Raw genomic sequence first — 17706 nt, 5'->3', positions numbered from 1 at the left:
TGGAACTAAATTAGCCTGTGTAACATGGCCCTGCAGCTGCTGAACCTGTTCTTGCAGACTAGACATGGCTTGAAACATTGATGTGAATTGTTGAGACAAATCTGCAATAGCTTGACTGGTCTCAGCTGGATCCATTTTATAGCCAGTTCAATATGTTATAAGGCAAAAGTTACACCATTACTGGATCCCCTTGCTTGAGACCTGAAACAAAGTAGCAAGTCTGTCTCCTTGTCAGCAGGATAGCTGCTAGGCTGATTTGGAAACAATTGTAACAACACACACAGCTCCAGGGTGCAGCTGCTGGCTTACAGAGTAACAAGTCTGTAACTCGTTGGCAGCACAAAAGCTGCTAGACAAACGTTTTGAAACTATTGTGACTACTCACAGCTTAGCTCCAAGGTAATGCTGAAAGTTTGCAAAGGTACTAGCTCTGTGAGAGATTTGATTGAACTGGCAAAGGGGAGTACATGCAGGGGGTTTAAGAAACCTATGCCTGACTCTGATAGGCTGCATGGCCAGTGCATGTTAACTCGTTCCTCACCAGCCAGCCAACAACTCACCCTGCAGTCCTAACAGAAACATCCTTAATTCCTGTGGCCAGAGTCTGCCCAGTTCTCCTGCTCCACCTCCCTCTAGAATACTAAGATCTCCCTCCCTTAGGAATGTGTGATCTCAGCTATAAGGGCTACAGCTGCAGACGGAAAGCTACCTAAAATGGCAGCTGCTATCTTAAGCAAAGGGAGAAAGCTTCTAAAGCTGTTTACTCAGTTATGATAAAGCTTTCTGCAGAATAAATATATTGTTCTAGGTGGCACTAATGTGGCAAATCTATTGGCAGTAAAATGCCAAAATGACTTTCCTTCTCCTTTAAAAGACACATTCACAAATGTGGAGATAGAGGTTTGTGAACAAGGTGGAAAATCTGACAAATCTATCTCCACTTTTATTTTGTCTCAATATCACCACTTTTGTGAATTCCCCCATTGACTTTCTGTGGGACACTAAGGTAATTAATGTCAGTTGGTAATGCTAATTGCTACATGGCTCCAGCATACCTGCCTGATACATGTACCAGCCTAAGAATCAACTAGGTCCACTCTGTCCCAGTAATAGGGCCACAGAAAGAGAAAGGGCACTCTACTCTAAGCAATAGTATTCAGTTATTGGTTATTGGTTAAGGGGATGGAAGATTTAAACTATGAGGTGAGACTGTCGAGGTTGAGGTTGTTTTCTCTGGAAAAGAGGTGCTTGCGAGGGGACATGATTACTCTGTACAAGTACATTAGAGGGGATTATAGGCAGTTGGGGGATGTTCTTTTTTCCCATAGAAACAATCAACGCACCAGAGGTCACCCCTTTAGATTAGAGGAACGGAGTTTCCATTTGAAGCAGCGTAGGTGGTTTTTCACGGTGAGGGCAGTGAGGTTGTGGAATGCCCTTCCTAGTGATGCTGTAATGGCAGATTCTGTTAATGCCTTTAAGAGGGGCCTGGACGAGTTCTTGAACAATCAGAATATCGAAGGCTATTGTGATACTAATATCTACAGTTAGTACTAGTGGTTGTATTTATAGTTTATGTATGTGAGTGTATAGATTGGTAGGTGTGGGTTAGGTGTGCTGGGTTTACTTGGATGGGTTGAAGTTGATGGACACTGGTCTTTTTTCAACCCTATGTAACTATGTAACTATGTAACTATGTTAGCCCCAGCCCTAAGAGTGATTTAATCCTATCATTTCTTTACATAGCTAAGGGCAACTGACTGAATAAACCTCATTTAAAGTCAGGTTCTGGCATGCAGCAATTAAAGTTACAGTTTTTACAGCCTTAACATTTTAGTTGAGGATACTGTCACCCTGGCCTCTCTTTTCTGAACAATCTGGGGCTCATTTATTTAAACTGGCAAACTGGCACCTGGGCCGTAACTCATGGCAATCAATCAAATGTTTGCTTTTATTAATCTACCTGCAGCTAGTTAAAAAAAAAAAAAAAAAACCTAATTGCTAATTGGTGGCTATAGGTTACTGCCTAGAAGTAGATGCGTATGCTTCTCTTGGCCCCCATAAATACACAATGTATTTGCTTTCTCCTATTAAACAAGCTTTTGTGTGGGCCTGTCTCTAGCTAGGCATCTCTTTTCAAAGCACTGCTGGAAATAGCTAATACTAAGGGCAAAATTGGATTTGGATTTATGTTCTCCTCAGCATTTGGTGTATTTAGTGGGTTCATGCACTGCACTATACTGAGTATAAAGTTAATATTTATGTGTGTGTTTATTGAACACAGTTTGCCTCTGTAATACACAAAAGAAAGAAAGAAAGGCATGTATTTACCAATATGGCAAGTGTGTGTGGAAGCTGTACAATTCTCTTTTATGGACTTCATGTTGCTTTTTTATTCCTATTGCCCCTGTTATTAGGGATGCACCAAATTCAGGATTTGCCAAGATTCAGCCTTTTTCAGCAGGATTCAGAAATCGATCGATGTGTCTGGCTGAGCCCACTTTTTGTTGAATAAACACGAAGTTGAAAAGTTTTCACCGCACGAGGTTCTCTTTAGCCCTTCCATAGCCTTATTTGTATATGCAAATTAGCATTCCGATTTGGTTCAGTATCTGACCAAACCTTTACGTAGGTTTAGGTTTGACCGAATCCCAAAATAGTGAATTTAGTGCATCCCTCCTTCTAATGACAATGTTTAATTTCTCCCATAATCTTTGTATACGAAATATACAGACTGTTCCTCATAGTTTCCACAGTGCAGGGCTGGAAGTAGGGGTAGGCAGAAAAGGCACCTGCCTAGGGTGCAATGGTGGAGGTGGGGGGGTGCTAAGTAGGTACCTCTTCTGCATACCCCTAGTCCGGGATAGCTTACCTCTGGCATTGATATCGCTGAGCATGCAGGCACTCGGGGGGCCTAGGGCGTCTGGATGGCTTGGCCTGCCTCTGCCACAGTGTAATACAATTACCTTTTTCCAGATAATCTTACCTACTGAATACACTAATGACAATTATGCATGAGCGCATGAGATACTGTATGTAATAAATATATATTTGCTCATCTAGATATTGCTGGTAGTCCACCCTAAAGCCCATTAAAGATCAAGTTTGGCATTAAAGCTGGCCAAACACACTACACTTACAATCTTTCCCATGACCATTGGTTGTAGGAAAGATCGTTTGTCCACTCTACTAAAGTTAAGAGCTAAATTGTCAGATATACAGGTAAAAACAAAGGACTTCTTACCCTTATCTGACGATTCAGCATTAATGTTTTTTTTTTTTCTATTCAAGCTTTTATTTGAGTGTTAACATCAAAGAAAGGTACAGTTATACATTAGATTTCTTGTCTTTTCCATGTACTTTCCTTCCATATTTATACATGTTATACATTTGTTGCCTTTCACATTGCAGTTTTATACATAACAACCAAAAAGAAATAAAAAAGAATAACCTATAAATTCGGTAGTTGTGTGTTATTTTTCCCTTCTATATTTATCTCTATTCGTGCTATCTCGGTTGTGTTCTAGTGTTTACTTAGTTTATGGTGTCTTTATCCCTTTTCATATTACCTATTCTCAATTTGTGATGTTTTGTTGATGTATTCTTTCCAGGGTAGCCAGACTGCGAAATAATCCTGATATTGGTCTCTAATAGAAGCTGTTAGCTCTTCCATTAGGCACAACTCATTAACTACTTTAAACCATTGTTCTTTTGAAGGTATTTTATCTGAACGCCAGTGTACTGGAATTGTAGATTTAGCTGTCATAAGTAGTTTCAGTGTGAGATCTTTTTTGGTCCAGTCTATAGGTTCATACCGATGAAAAAGGAGTATCGCTGGAGCATCTGTATTTATCTGGCTTCCCGTGACTTCTTCGCAGATCTCTTTCACCTGTTTCCAGAATGAGGTAAGTTTGGTACATGTCAACCATAAATGCTCCAGTGTTCCTGTTGCTTGGTACATCTCCAGCATAAATCGTTTGGTGTCAGTCCCATTTTATGTAGTATCACTGGCGTTCTGTACCATCTAGCAATTAGTTTATAGGAGGATTCCTGGAATCTGCTGCTCACTGAGCCTTTCGTTATAGTTCTGAAAATTTGTTTCCAGTCTTCTTCCGTAAGTGTTATATTAAGGTCTTGTTCCCATTCCTTAGTATATTTGGGTAATGTTTTGTATTTTTCTTCTAATAGTATTTTGTAAAGGGTAGCTAAACTATGTCGTATGGGAAAGGGCATTGCACATAATGTTTCAAATTTTGTCAATTCTCTAGATCTAGTTGTGTCACTTAGTGAGTGGGTTTTCATCCATGCTAGAATTTGTCTATATCTCCAGTGGTCGATTTGAGCCCAATTTGCTTTATTTTGGTATATCGCTGGGTCTTTCCCATTTGCTGATTTCATTATATGTGCCAGTTTTAGGTCCCTTAGGCCAAATGCTGTTTCATATCCCTTGTCAATAGTGCTGGGGATGAATTCAATATTATTGACCAAAGGCATTAGTGGGGATGGATATGGGGCTAAATTGTATTTGTTTCTGGTTTCAGACCATGTTTTTATGCATGCTTCTATTAATCCGTTTCCTTGGATTGGATCTGTTATTGTTAATTTTTTCCTCCAAGGCAGAGATTCGATTCAGCATTAATGTTATAATGTTCAGGCACCTTCAAAGGCTTCACTTTAGATTAGAAAAAGGAAACTAAACACAGAAAAGTAATCACTTAAAGTGATACTGACACGAAAAAAATACTTTTCAAAATATGAATAGACATAAAAAGTTACCTATATGTCGTGTTGACGGTTTTACTCTGACAGGTTTGGTTTTGTAAGTAATTGTTACTTGAAGTTCCTAAACCTGACTGTTTTGCCAACCTGACTGTCCCTTCCCAACCTGTCAGTTATATATCAGACAGGTTATGTAAACACCTCAGGCAAATATTTTTATGGCAAAATTATAAAGTTCTTGCAAAGGCAATGTTATGATAGATGTAAAAAAAAGATTTACTTTCTGGTGTCAGTATCACCTTAAGACCTTTCCATGTAAGGGCCCAGTCCTAATTTACTACACCAATTAAAACTGAAACCTAGTTTTGTTGGGCATCATTCTGTCTAAAGACTGGAGGAAGTTTGATTATATGATGGAAAATCCAATGTAGCAACGGGGTTTCATCCTGAACACAGCTAGAGTATATCTATGTATGTATATGTAGTTGTATGCAAAGTAATTTTATCCACCCAGAAATAGAATTAAATGACCACTAAATATAAAGCACCACTTGATCCAGTATGACAATGGGGTTTTATTAGTCACAATTATACATATACACATATTAAAGTTTCCACTCCTGACAAAACCTTATAGCCTTCCTGTTATCAGCCTGTATAATAGCAAGGCTTTCTTTTATAACTAAAGGGTAATGCAGTCACCTGTTTTCTATCATTGTGATCAATTTTTTATTTTTATGTTTTTTTTAATGATATAACTTTTGTCTTCAGCATCTGGAATTTAAGCTGCCATCTGTTTGCTAGAGCCATTAGGAAGCCATAATGGAACAAAAAATGATAACTAAAAACAAGCATATCAATTAATGTAAATCCTCACTGAGCCTTTGTTTTTTGGTTGCTGGGTTCAGTGACCCCCTACATCCAGATAGCTTTTTCAGTTGCAGACTGTAAACAGGCAGTTAGAATGGTAATAATTCCAAAACCATACAGATAAAATAATTAATGAATAATTAAAATGTGCTTGGAAAAGGTCCATCTATGCCATAATAAAAGTTTCCTTCACAGAATAACGGATGCATATTGGGAATTTTTTTCCCCAAATATCTAACAAAATCCTGAACCTGTGCATGTATATTTGTAAATCTCAAAAGAAGTTATTTCATATAAATCAACTTGTATTTCAGTATTAGTACCCCATTACATGTGCTGCCTAAGTTTAGTGCTTTTTATCTTTGTGTTCCTTTTTCTCCTTTTTTTCTTTCTTGTCTTTGGGTTTTTTCTCCTTGTGCTGCTTCTTTTCCTTCTTCTTGTGTGCATGGCCTTCTCCGTGGGGCTGCAGCAAAAAGCACAGGTCATTACCCATAAATACTGTACATAGGTCATGATGTATATTTTATAGCTTATGTGTGTTTAATTGGATGTCTCTGGAACTCCATCTTGGCATAGTTTGGCTGTGATTTGAACTTTATTTTTGAGGTGCAGTGGAAATCATGTACAGCAGCTGTAGGGAGTGTGCAGAAAATTATGGCTCATTAATAGATAGGTTCTCTATCAAATAAGCCTGGGGAGGATTTTATTCATCCAGGTCATGATATACATGTTCATGCAGCGACATTTAACCCTTCCAAATACTAATTAGCATATGCTAATTAGGATTCAGTTCAGCCAGGTCCATGGATTCGGCCGAATCCGAACCCTGCCAAAAAAGTCCGAATACCAAACCAAATCCTGGATTTGGTGCTTCCCTAATCACTGGAGGGGGGTGGGTGAAGATGTTGGGCACCCCCCCAGTGATCAAAGTTGCTTATCTGTTACCCTGGGCTGGTGCTCCTCTTCTTAAAAAAAAAACACCAGCCTGGGTCCTTCACATGTGCATTACAGAATTTCTACAGAATTGCAGAAGGGAAGCCCAGGAGAAGAAAGTCAATTGTAGTGTAATGATCCTCATTTGATATGATTGTTTATAGTTTTAGGGTAATGGTTTTTGTGATTTGCTTCTGTTTAACATAGCCTTAACCATTACATCCAATTTTTCCCCCTACTGCTGCCTTTGAAAGTCATGGTAAATGCCAACTATTTTTTGTGATTCTTTTTCACCTGAAAACATTTTGTCAGATGAAAATTGTGTTTAATATACTGCAGAATAGCACACTAGACTTTACCACTTATGAAGGGGTCTGCGTTTTTCTAGTATGGTTATGTCTTGTACTTACCTTTCCCTCACATTCACTTCCACTGGAGCTGCTTGAGCTGCTGGAATCACTGCTAGAGTGTTCGTGGCCACCCTGTCAGTATAAAATACGATTTCAGTAGTAAATTAGTAAATAAAGGTTTGTTTTTAAGACTTTTACATTTCAACTGTGAAAGTACCCCTGCAGGATAAATCAAAGCTGCCTATGCTTGTCACTTATATCAAAGAAATCCCTGGCTCTCACATGCCTACCAGCATTTCTGAAATAAAATTCAGAACCCTTTTGTTCATCCTTGGATCTGTCGAAGACATTCACGTGTCTTATACAATGTCTATAACCTCATCCATTTTCTTACCAGCTCAAGTGTGAAATTTCCAGCCAAGATCCCCCCTTGATAGCAGTGACAAAAGGGTGTCACTAACTGCAGCCTTGCACAGAATGGGATGGCACTGGCATTTTTTTCTGTCTGACATTAACTTTAATGTTTGTGTGTTACAGTGACAACTGCTAAAACACTGAGCAAATGGTAAAATGGATAATAGGATGTAGTAATTAAAGTGTGAATGCAAATACCTGTATTACACTGCCTGTTCATCAAACACAGATTAAATATGAAAAAGAAAGAAAACATTAATTTTTCTACACTAGGGGGCACATTTACTAATCCATGAACGGGCCGAATGCGTCCGATTGCGTTTTTTTCGTAATGATCGGTATTTTGCGATTTTTCGGAAAATTGTCGCGACTTTTTCGTAGCCATTCCGAATGTTTCGCGAAAAGTCGCGACTTTTCGTAGCGTTACGACTTGCACGAATTGTCGCTACTTTTTCACGCCGAGTACGAAAGTTTCTGATTCATTCAAGCTTCAGTATGGTGACTTTTCTTGGGCCAGGTTGGAGCTGCAGAGTGCCATTGAGTCCTATGGGAGGCTTCCAAAATCATGCTAAGTCTGAAAGTTTCGCCCGCCGCTTACGAGTGCTTAATACGAAAAAGTCGCGACAAGATACGAGCAAATCGTAACGGTTGCGAAAAAGTCGCGTCTTTTCGCGCAAATCGTAATGGTTACGAAAAAGTCGCGACAATTTACGAAAAGTCATAACGGCGACGAAAAAATCGCAAAAAATACGAAAAAGTCGCAAAATGTTCGTTTTCCAAACAGAATTTTTCCAATTCAGATTCAAATTCGTGTCTTAGTAAATCAGCCCCTAGATGTGCTATTGACTTCTTTTTCATCTAGACAGATATATATATATATTTTTTTTTTTTTTTTTAGGGTCTCTACGCTTTTATCCAAGAGAGCACAGCCCTGTCACTGCAGAAATCCTTATAATGACTTCCCATAAAACAAAGAATAACTTACAAACTCCTTCTCTTAACCCTCAAAGCCCTTCATTTCTCTGCACCTCACTACATCTCTTCTGTGTTACCATACGTTCCTGGCCGACTCCAACCACTCGGACGCATCCAGTGACTTAATTACCACAATTTTGTGTAGGGGGTCCACAGCTGATTTCCTTCAGAGAGATCATCCCTCTTGGAGCACTTGCACAACATCTGACCCAGTTCTGGCCCTTATAGTGCAGTGTCAACTACTGTAACCTGCAGCACTTATTATCCTTCTATTTGTGTTTGTAAGTTACCCACTCACTTATACTGTAAGCTCTATGGGGCAGATATCTCCAATGAATCTGTACTTTGTAAATATTATTGCAATGACTCCTATTTTTATTATTTTATATGAATTTTTTTCTAACCTCATTATCCAATATACTTTTTTTTAATAATGATTTATATAAATCAGGCTACCTGCTTTTTACAAAAAATGTACTTTTGTTTTGGGTACCTATTCAAACCATATGCCTCACCCCCATCATCATGTATTTATATAGCTCCAGCAAATTTATAGAAATTTATATCAATTTCTAACAAACAGGGATCTAACAATTATTTAACAAACAAGGGTTTACAGAGTAAGATAAGATCAGAGGGCCCTACTCGCAGGAGATTAGTTGCCCACAACAAATCTCCCGTGTCGTGGGCGACTAATCTCCCCGTGGGATGGAATTTCGGGGACATTAGTCGCCCGTGACAAGAGAGATTTGTTGCGGGCAACTCATCTCCCCGTCTGCCACGGCCCTAAAGAGGTTAAGGGTACATTTAAAACAAAAGGAATATAGATAAAGTGATGAGAAGACAGACGAAGCAGTGTATTTTGCGATCAGAACTGAGATATAGGGAAGGGCTTCATTGTTAAAGGAACAGTAACACTAAAAAATGAAAGAGCTTTAAAGTAATAAAAATATAATGCACTGTTGCCCTGCACTTGTAAAACTGGTGTGTTTGCTACAGTAACACTACTATAATTTATATAATAAGCTGCTGTGTAGCCATGGGGGCAGCCATTCAAGTTGGAAAAAAGGAGAAAAGGCACAGGTTACATAGCAGATAACAGATAAGCTCTGTAGAATACAATAGTGTTTTATCTGTTATCTGCTATGTGCCTGTGCCTTTTCTCCTTTGAATGGCTGCCTCCATGGCTACATAGCAGCTTATTTATATAAATTATAGTAGACTTTCTGAAGTAAACACACAACTTTTACCAGTGCAGGGCAGCAGCACATTATATTTTAGTTTCTTTTATACACTTTAATTTTTTGGTGTTACTGTTCCTTTAAGGGACCTAAAGTAAATGTATTCTCTTCCAAAATGAAAGTATGAGTGAGGAGGTATTTCTATTGTTTAACGTGGGTAATAAAAGGAACTTGGAGGTATACCTACAGTTAAGGGGGAAGTTCAACTATTGTAAATTATTTTTATAAATTTTGTGCCACAAATAATGGAACAGTTTATGATAGGGACTACATTGTGCATGTAAACCATGTGAATGTTCCACATCAAGGGACATCAAGTTTAGTATGTTTTGATATACCTATTGTATTTTGGATGTCATTTTGACATCCAAATACTTACTAACATAAAAAACTAAACAGGGTTGCTACAGGAGTCCTTGCTTTTGTTTGGTGTTTGTGACTTATGATCTCAAGGCAATAATGAAGCTAAACAATAAATGTTGTATACTGTGAACTTGGTCATGCTACTATGACTCCATAACACCTTACTATCCCCTGGGGCAGATCAGAATAATAGAATACCTAAGAAACCTAAGGTGCATGCTTACTGGCAAGTTGGGTTGCAATTCTATACAAATTATAAATTCTGCTTAAGTTAATAGGCAATGGGGTGGATTGGAGATGCTTCTAGTGCATCCCAACATGGCATTAAAAGCTCCTGTTTGGTATTTCCAAATGTTGGGAGGTGGGATTGTCCAGTAACTAGGATATTTTGGATTTACCGAAAGTGTAGGTCAAGTGGAAAAAACAGCTAAGGTTTGTTTTAGGAAGCAAACTTTGTATATTTTGTTTCTTAAAGTCTTGTACTGGCATAAATGTAGCAAGTCATTGGGTAACATGTGCACTACTGGTAGGCACTGGGTTTAACCACAGTAAAATATTAAGCTGACTTTTAATCACTTTTGACCATTTATTTTTAGCAGGGCTGCCACTGGAAGGGAAGTGGGGTGGTGGGGACAAACAGGACTGGCTACTGTAATACTATTACAGGGTACCATGGGCCTTTTGCATGCTTTATAGTTACTCTTCATGGCTGGAAGTACTTTCACTTTCATTCCAGTCCCATCTGCCACTGGGAGCAGAGCCCTCTATCTTTTTGTATACATTTTCCCAATCATTATTGTAAAGTGCAGTGAAATAGCTTGGCACTTTGTGTGGAATTATGGGCACTTGGAATTTTTTTGCAGACTTTCCAATAAGTTACTTTGATTTTATTGTTAATACTCACTTAAGACAATATTATCCTTGCACCAGTATAGAATTTTAATAATTAGTAGTGGTAACTGTACCTTATGGCCCTTGCAGTGTTCACTTCCATGTTCTCCATGTCCATGTCCGTGTCCATGTCCATGTCCATGGCCATGCTTATGATCATGTTTTCCATCGCCACCATGACAAGGCTTTTTTGCTGGCTCTTGACATTTTGGGGAGTCCACAGCTGTGAAGGGAGAGTTTAAGTTGTACAGTCTAGACAAACATTTTGACAATTTATAGATTTTAAAAATGTTGCACAGTTACAAAATTATGGCTAATTATTGGAACAACCTCTCATCCCCCACCCTCCAGAATCTCTGGCTCCCTGGTCTGCATCAGTGACGCAGAAATGTGTGAGTGACAGAGAACAGTGAAAGCTAATTTGCTGTGGCATGTCATGAGGCCACACCCCCTCAAGGGTAAACATGTACAAAGGGGAAGTAAAGGAATGGAGCCGGGCTGGGTGCTAATGAAGCTGTATTTGTTGATATAACCAGAAAGCAGCTTATTGTTTATATTCTTTATATCATCATATACACAGCACTTCAGGCTCTTTTGCATTTGGGTTTTGTGCTGCCCACCAGCAGGCTTACATCAGTTGACAGTCACCCTTCTGCAATTTACACATACAAATACAAATCTTACTTCAATAGCCAGTGTCAGGAACACGCCAGACACGTCTGACACCGGGATGGGGAAACAAGGGGTTACACTCAGACACCTTTCACACAGGTTAGACTAGCATCAAGCACCCCCAAACACACCACCGCCACAAATAATTATTCGTTACCACCATCTATCATTAACAGGCGATAGAAACCTAATACACAAATATATCACATAAACTTTCTTACTGTAGTGAGGGATAGTTCTACTACTTCCACAAATACATCAGCAGCCAAGTTAATTTACATACACACTTTCCTACTGACAGTCCACTAGTTAATTACTAGTTACACAGAACTGGACTGGCCCCCTTTCTCCACACACATACAACCAGCCAAGCAGTTAATGTATTCACATGTAAACGAGGTACGTGGGGATCTTTATAGAGCCAAAGGACAGAACTTATTAAATTTTATATTTAATATTACAAAGGTAACAGTGCAATTTAACAAGATTTTACAAAAAGAGACATATACATGCAAAACAGTCAATAAAATAAAAGGGGATAAAAAACACAGAGAAACCCTGAGTACGTTACCGAATATCTTGTGCCCTCCTGAGGCAAGAGTTAGGAACAGTGAACTCACAAAACATGGAGCCTCAAATATGAGTTAACTGGTACCTGGGTCTGTGCCCTTTTTTTATCCTACTGCTGGGACTGCTCTCCTGCCAGTTTCTGGTCATACAATATTGGTACTTGCCAGTACCCAATATTATTATGATAATAGGGGCTTGTCTTAACCCATATGTGGGTGATCAAAATGATACCAAACATGAGGGGTGTCCTATGTCGCAGTCCCCCCGAAACTATCCCTCTTAACTGGGGGGTATAGGTAGTCCCTGTTTGGTATCATTGGGAAGCATGGGGCCCCCTCATAAACCCTATGTGATTTATGAGGCTTTTGGGCTTCTTAATTGGCCAGCTAATCAGGCCACCTGGTCAGTCTGTAGCATTTAGTCTGCTACGGGGATCAGTGCCCAGCCCATGTGCCATGGTGAGAGGCTGAACTGTGCAAACCATGGAAAACCTTTACAAACTGGCCACAGCTTGGAAACAAAGTAAAAAAAAAAAAAATTCTAGTGTATGATAATGGTTTATAACCCTGCCCAAAGCCAGTCCATGTATTCTTACAAAGTGGCCATATATTCTGTTATTGATTAGCTTGTATACTTAGTGACTATAATGTTATTCAACAGTAATGCAAGTTATTGTTCCTACAACATTTATTTATAAGTTATACAAAAAGAAAATTGTAGTTTTATGGGAATGTGCAAGTGAATGCCCTCAAGTAATTGTTAAACTCCCAGCTTCACCTGCCAGCTTACTTGGCATGTATGTTTCAAATTGCTGAGCCTTCATGCCAAATAACTTGATTGTTGCTCAGCAAAGCAAGTGATATGTGGCTTCTTTTACGTTTTTCTCACAAATAACCAAAATAATGTTGTATGTGTTTGTTAGTGACTCAGGTAAGTGAGAGGGAAAGTGTCAGACAATATAAGGGGGAATTGGGTTGAATTTTTAGACCTACTTCAAAGTCTTTTCCAGGTTTACTAACAGACAGAAAATATGGGCAGGTGGGGAGATGACTGTCAAGAATGGTTTGGCCTCTGCTCAGAACACAAGCTGTCTGTCAGAACTTAGCTATTTTAAGCAGATTCCTGTTCATGATAGTTCAACTTTAACGCTAATGTCAGACCAGGCGTATGGCGTATATTTTTGGCAAGCAGAAAAACTGCTTGCCGAAAATGCCGCCATACACCTCCTACCTGTGCCTGCACAGGTAGGGTACACCTAAATAGAAAATTGCCATTTTAAGAAATAAGGGCCGCCTCCTGGGATCATAGGATTCACAGTGCACACAAACAAGCCAAGGCACACATACATGCTAGGCCACAGCAGCCAATGAATGGACAGAGTTCTGTCTTTTGCTTCCACACTACTTCCTGTTACAGTTAGAGCTGCATTATTTCTGGTCATGTGATCTCTGAGGGAGGACACAGCCCATCACTAAATGGTGGATCAAGGGAAAGGATGTAAAAGGGCAATATTTACTGATATATATATTTCAGTTTGGCGAGATTCTTTAAAAGGCCACTTAACATAATATAAACTATCTGTTGGTTGAGTATTCCTTCTGACGGTATGTTATTCCTTTAAGGATACACTGAATAAAGGAAAATTCTACTGACCACAAACAACTAGGAAACACTGCTTCACGGACAGATAAAGGTATATAACCTGTCAACTGTTCCTATTATTAAAAAAAATCTACTTAAATTTAGTGGTTGTTTAAAAAAATCTTTAATGTTTTTCCTTACATTTGTTCATACCTGTATTTTTAATGATTTATTTGCAAGTTCCTCAACCTAACATATTTTTCTGGCTGCAAACAACACAGTCATGATGTGAGTGATAGTAGCATGAGTCCGTCATTTGCAATGCACCCTACATAGCATGGTTGAATTGTCTGCAGTAGGAAAAAAGAAGCACACTAATAAAATATTTACAGTGTACATCTAAAAATCAATAATAAACTACTGATATGTGAAAAATATATTATTAAGTATAAACTTCAGTTTGGATGCTCGTTTAGATTAACGAATAATAATAGTAAGTGCTGCATTATTGATAGGTTTGAACAATTAATCTTTTCTGTAGCTTGTCCAAGCCTGCTACCCATAGTCAGAGAAAGAGTATAGGGCTTCGCTATATTTAGAGCATATTAGGGAATATATTTTTTGGAGGTTCATGCTAGTAAAAAGAAATACTATTGCAATCTTCAAATGTAATAAAAATATTGATATTTCTTTCAGTAAATAAATGCACACAGTTCGGCTTGATCTTAAAGGGGTGGTTCACCTTTGAATTCAATTTTAGGATGACAAAGACGTTGATAATAACAGTTTGCAATTGTTTTAAATTTTTATTGTTGTTGTGGTTTTTCGGTTATTTTAGCTTTTTGTTCAGCAGCTCTCCAGTCTAGAATTTTAGCAGCTACCAGGTTTCTAGGGTCTTGTTTCCCTTACAACCAGATATTGAGACATACGAATATTCAGTCCCACTTCTATTCTATACGAATAGAAGTGGGACTGAATAGAAAGATAAAAAAAAAAAAAAAAGTAGCAATAAAAATATATGTAACCTCACAGAGTATCATAAAAGTGAATGACATAAAACCATTTTATATCTGTTATTACACTTTGGCCAAAAGGATAAAAACATTAACAGTAAAAGTATCATTATCATTAAATGGGACTGACCCATAATATGCCACTGTCAGTAGTATTCTGGCCCTGGGAACAAGGACAGAGTGATAAACATGTCAAAACTGGGTTGATATGGTAATTAACTGTGACATTATCACAACTCTTTGACTGTAGGTTAAACTGATATGACTCTGTGTCTAATATACTTTGCTCCTAAGAGCAACTCACCCATTATCATGTCAGTGTCATCAGAATGAGTCTATGAATAGACATATTCTTTAGTTTTCTTTACCCCAAGAGGGGCTGCATTTTCAGCATGGCATATCTATTATTACTACTTTTGTCTTTTGGAGTAACAGGTAAACAGGTGACCAGTAAATGCTATCTGCTGATTGGTTGCTATGGGTTACTGCTCCTGGGCAAACTTAGTGCATTTTATTACATAACCCCCATTAAGCTCAAGAGGGGATAACCCATCGCATCACTGGCATCAGTGCATTTTGGCCCTGCAACATAAACTGGTCACAAGTAAGAAAGATGGCCAAGTAGAAAATGTTTAAAAAACAAGCAATGAATAATGTATATAAAATGGGAATTGAAGAGATAGCATTGAAGGGATATGCAGTGGATAGAAGAGTAGGTGTTCATATTTTACCTGCAGCCAAGTTGAAATCCATGGTGAGTGTTGCCTGGGAGGGATGCAGAGTGTAACTGCAGTTACTCGCTTTGGGAGCTGGTATTTCAGAGATGGGTGTGTCTTGGACTATGATCTGAAATGAGATTTAGGTGGGGAGAAGAGAGGAGGTGCTTCTTGTTGGAAGTATGCAGAGAAACACCAAACAGCCAGGTGTTTTTTCCAACATAGCTAAAAATATCTGGTTACAGTCTACAGAGACAGACAGGTTATTGTGCAGGCAACATATGCTCTTTCAGGGAGATAAATCATTTATTCTCAAGTGCATCATGTACATAGAAACAATGGCTAAAATGGGAAAATGTCCACCCTCTATTCCACTGAAAGTTAGACTATCAAATTAAAAGATTAAATGTAAATAACGAAATATTCAGACATGTCAAAATATTACCTGAAATTGGCAGAGAAGCATGCTGTGCTTCCTCCCAACAGGAAACCACAGGCACTACCTGTCATCATGCAGCACACAGTTGGCATACAATGAATGTCTGTCAGAGGGGATACATTTTTTATACATTTTAACTATTTGTGTAGGCAAATAGTTATCACCCAAAATAGGGCACAGCACACTGCCTGGTGGCATGCTTCCATTCTCAGATGGTTTACAAACATCACATTCCTCAAATAGAGCTTGGCTTGGCTATCCCATCTGGGATTACAGAGACAACGTTGTCCTAAATAAATGTTTCAGTGATGCTCAGCTGAATAAAGAGGCTCAGTTAAGGGACTACACTGTCCATTTCAGATTTTATCCACACAAGTAATGTTTTTCTAGTTCTCACCAGTAAAATGATCAAAAACCATTACCAACATTTTGTGTGTGAGTGTGTTTGCATGTGGTAACTTGGGTGAAAGTAACACAGCTATTTACAGCTATCTCCAGACAAGTTTTATTATGTATTCTGGGGCAATATATTCATATCATGGAGCAGATGTACAATCAGTTGGTCCAGATCAACACTCTCCCTTTCTGTTTGCTACAAATGTACTCTTATACTTTAAAATAATTTAGCAACTATACTAGTATATTGAGAATGTGCAAAGTGCCAGTGCAAGGCTGAATGTAACATTTAGAGCTTTGTGTGGTAATCAGCAAATTAGTTGTCCATCACTCCTACGCTACGCTATACAATCCACTGTGTTGGACAACACTTACACTTTACACAGGCTTGCCCTTTGCACAGGAGCTCTAGGAATTTTTTAAAATCATTAAACCCTTAGCAACAGTATGCACTAATATTTAAATGCCAAAATGTTGGGCACTCCCCAGTGATTAAGATTGCTTACCTGATACCCTGGGTGGGTGTTCCTGCACCGGCCCAGGGTATTTCTGCAGAAGATCCTCGTCGCCATCTTCTGAGTCTTCTTACTTCTTTTTGTTCCATTTTGGGGTCGCACACGCAGTATAGTGAAAGAAGAACTTTGAACAAAAAGGCGGCTTTTTCACTCTAGTGTACATGCTTATGCCCGTGCCCTGGTAAAAAGATGAGGAAGAAAGATTGTGAAAGATTTCTATAGAAATACCCCAGGTTGGTACAGTTTTCTGCTACTAGAAGCACCAGCCTGGGTTATCAAGTAAGCTACTATAGTCACTGGGGGGTGCCTAACATTTGGCTAATTTAGACTTTCCTTCTCCTTTATGCACTCTGCATATATATTAGGGCACACACGGGCATCTATAGTTACACCCCTGTTGCTACTCTGGATATAATGTTAACACACTAGAAAGAGAGAGTGAAACAGAGAAACTGGGGCACATTCATGTGGTGGCAGAACAATGAAAGCTCCTTTCACAGACATATTGTTAAGCCCTTTTTCACAGTTAAAGGGAAACTATACACCCAAACAATGTAGGCTTTTATAAAAATATATTGCATAAACAAGCTCATATGTAAAACCCTGCTTCATCTAAACTATTTGCATAAATATATACTTCTTTAGTAGTATGTGCTATAGGGTACTCCTAAATAGAAATTGCCATTTTAAGAATTAAGGGCCGCCTCCTGGGATCATAGGATTCACAGTGCACACAACAAGCCAGGGCAGACATTTCTGGTCATGTGATCTCTGAGGGATCACACAGTCCATCACTAAATTGTGGATCAAGGGAAAGGATGTAAAAGGGCAATATTTATTGATATATATTCCATTTTGGCAAGATTCTTTATAAGGCCACTTAACATAATATAAACTATCTATTGGTTAAGTATTCATTCTGGGGTATAGTTTTCCTTTGAAAAAAAGAAAACAAAATATTCTACTTTTCACAATGCAGTGGGGGTGGGGCATAGAAGTTGCTAGACCCCTGTGTATTGCAATTTGATCAAATACAGAAGAGATAAAA

The 17706-nt window shown here is 38.6% G+C and overlaps 1 protein-coding gene across 1 annotated transcript; it reads right to left on the bottom strand.

Moving 5' to 3' along the window:
* Positions 1-5274: 5274 nt before the first annotated feature.
* Positions 5275-15432, bottom strand: c19orf33 (chromosome 19 open reading frame 33). The gene is made up of 4 exons (XM_018096963.2): positions 15324-15432; positions 10831-10979; positions 6933-7004; positions 5275-6052 (listed from the first exon to the last, which is right to left on the bottom strand). The coding sequence occupies exons 1-4, from the start codon at positions 15343-15345 to the stop codon at positions 5936-5938; spliced, it is 360 nt and encodes a 119-aa protein (XP_017952452.2). The 5' UTR covers positions 15346-15432; the 3' UTR covers positions 5275-5935.
* Positions 15433-17706: the final 2274 nt, after the last annotated feature.

Source organism: Xenopus tropicalis, chromosome 8 (assembly GCF_000004195.4).
Source record: "Xenopus tropicalis strain Nigerian chromosome 8, UCB_Xtro_10.0, whole genome shotgun sequence".
Lineage (NCBI taxonomy): Eukaryota > Metazoa > Chordata > Amphibia > Anura > Pipidae > Xenopus > Xenopus tropicalis.
This window is presented reverse-complemented; position numbering and strand designations above follow the sequence as displayed.

Coding starts and splice junctions, on each gene's coding strand:
- c19orf33 (XM_018096963.2), bottom strand. CDS start 15,345: ATGGATTTCAACTTGGCTGCAG. Junction 7,005..10,830: donor AACACTGCAAGGGCCATAAG/GTACAGTTACCA, acceptor TTATACTGACAG/GGTGGCCACGAACACTCTAG. Junction 6,053..6,932: donor GAAGTGAATGTGAGGGAAAG/GTAAGTACAAGA, acceptor TTTTTGCTGCAG/CCCCACGGAGAAGGCCATGC.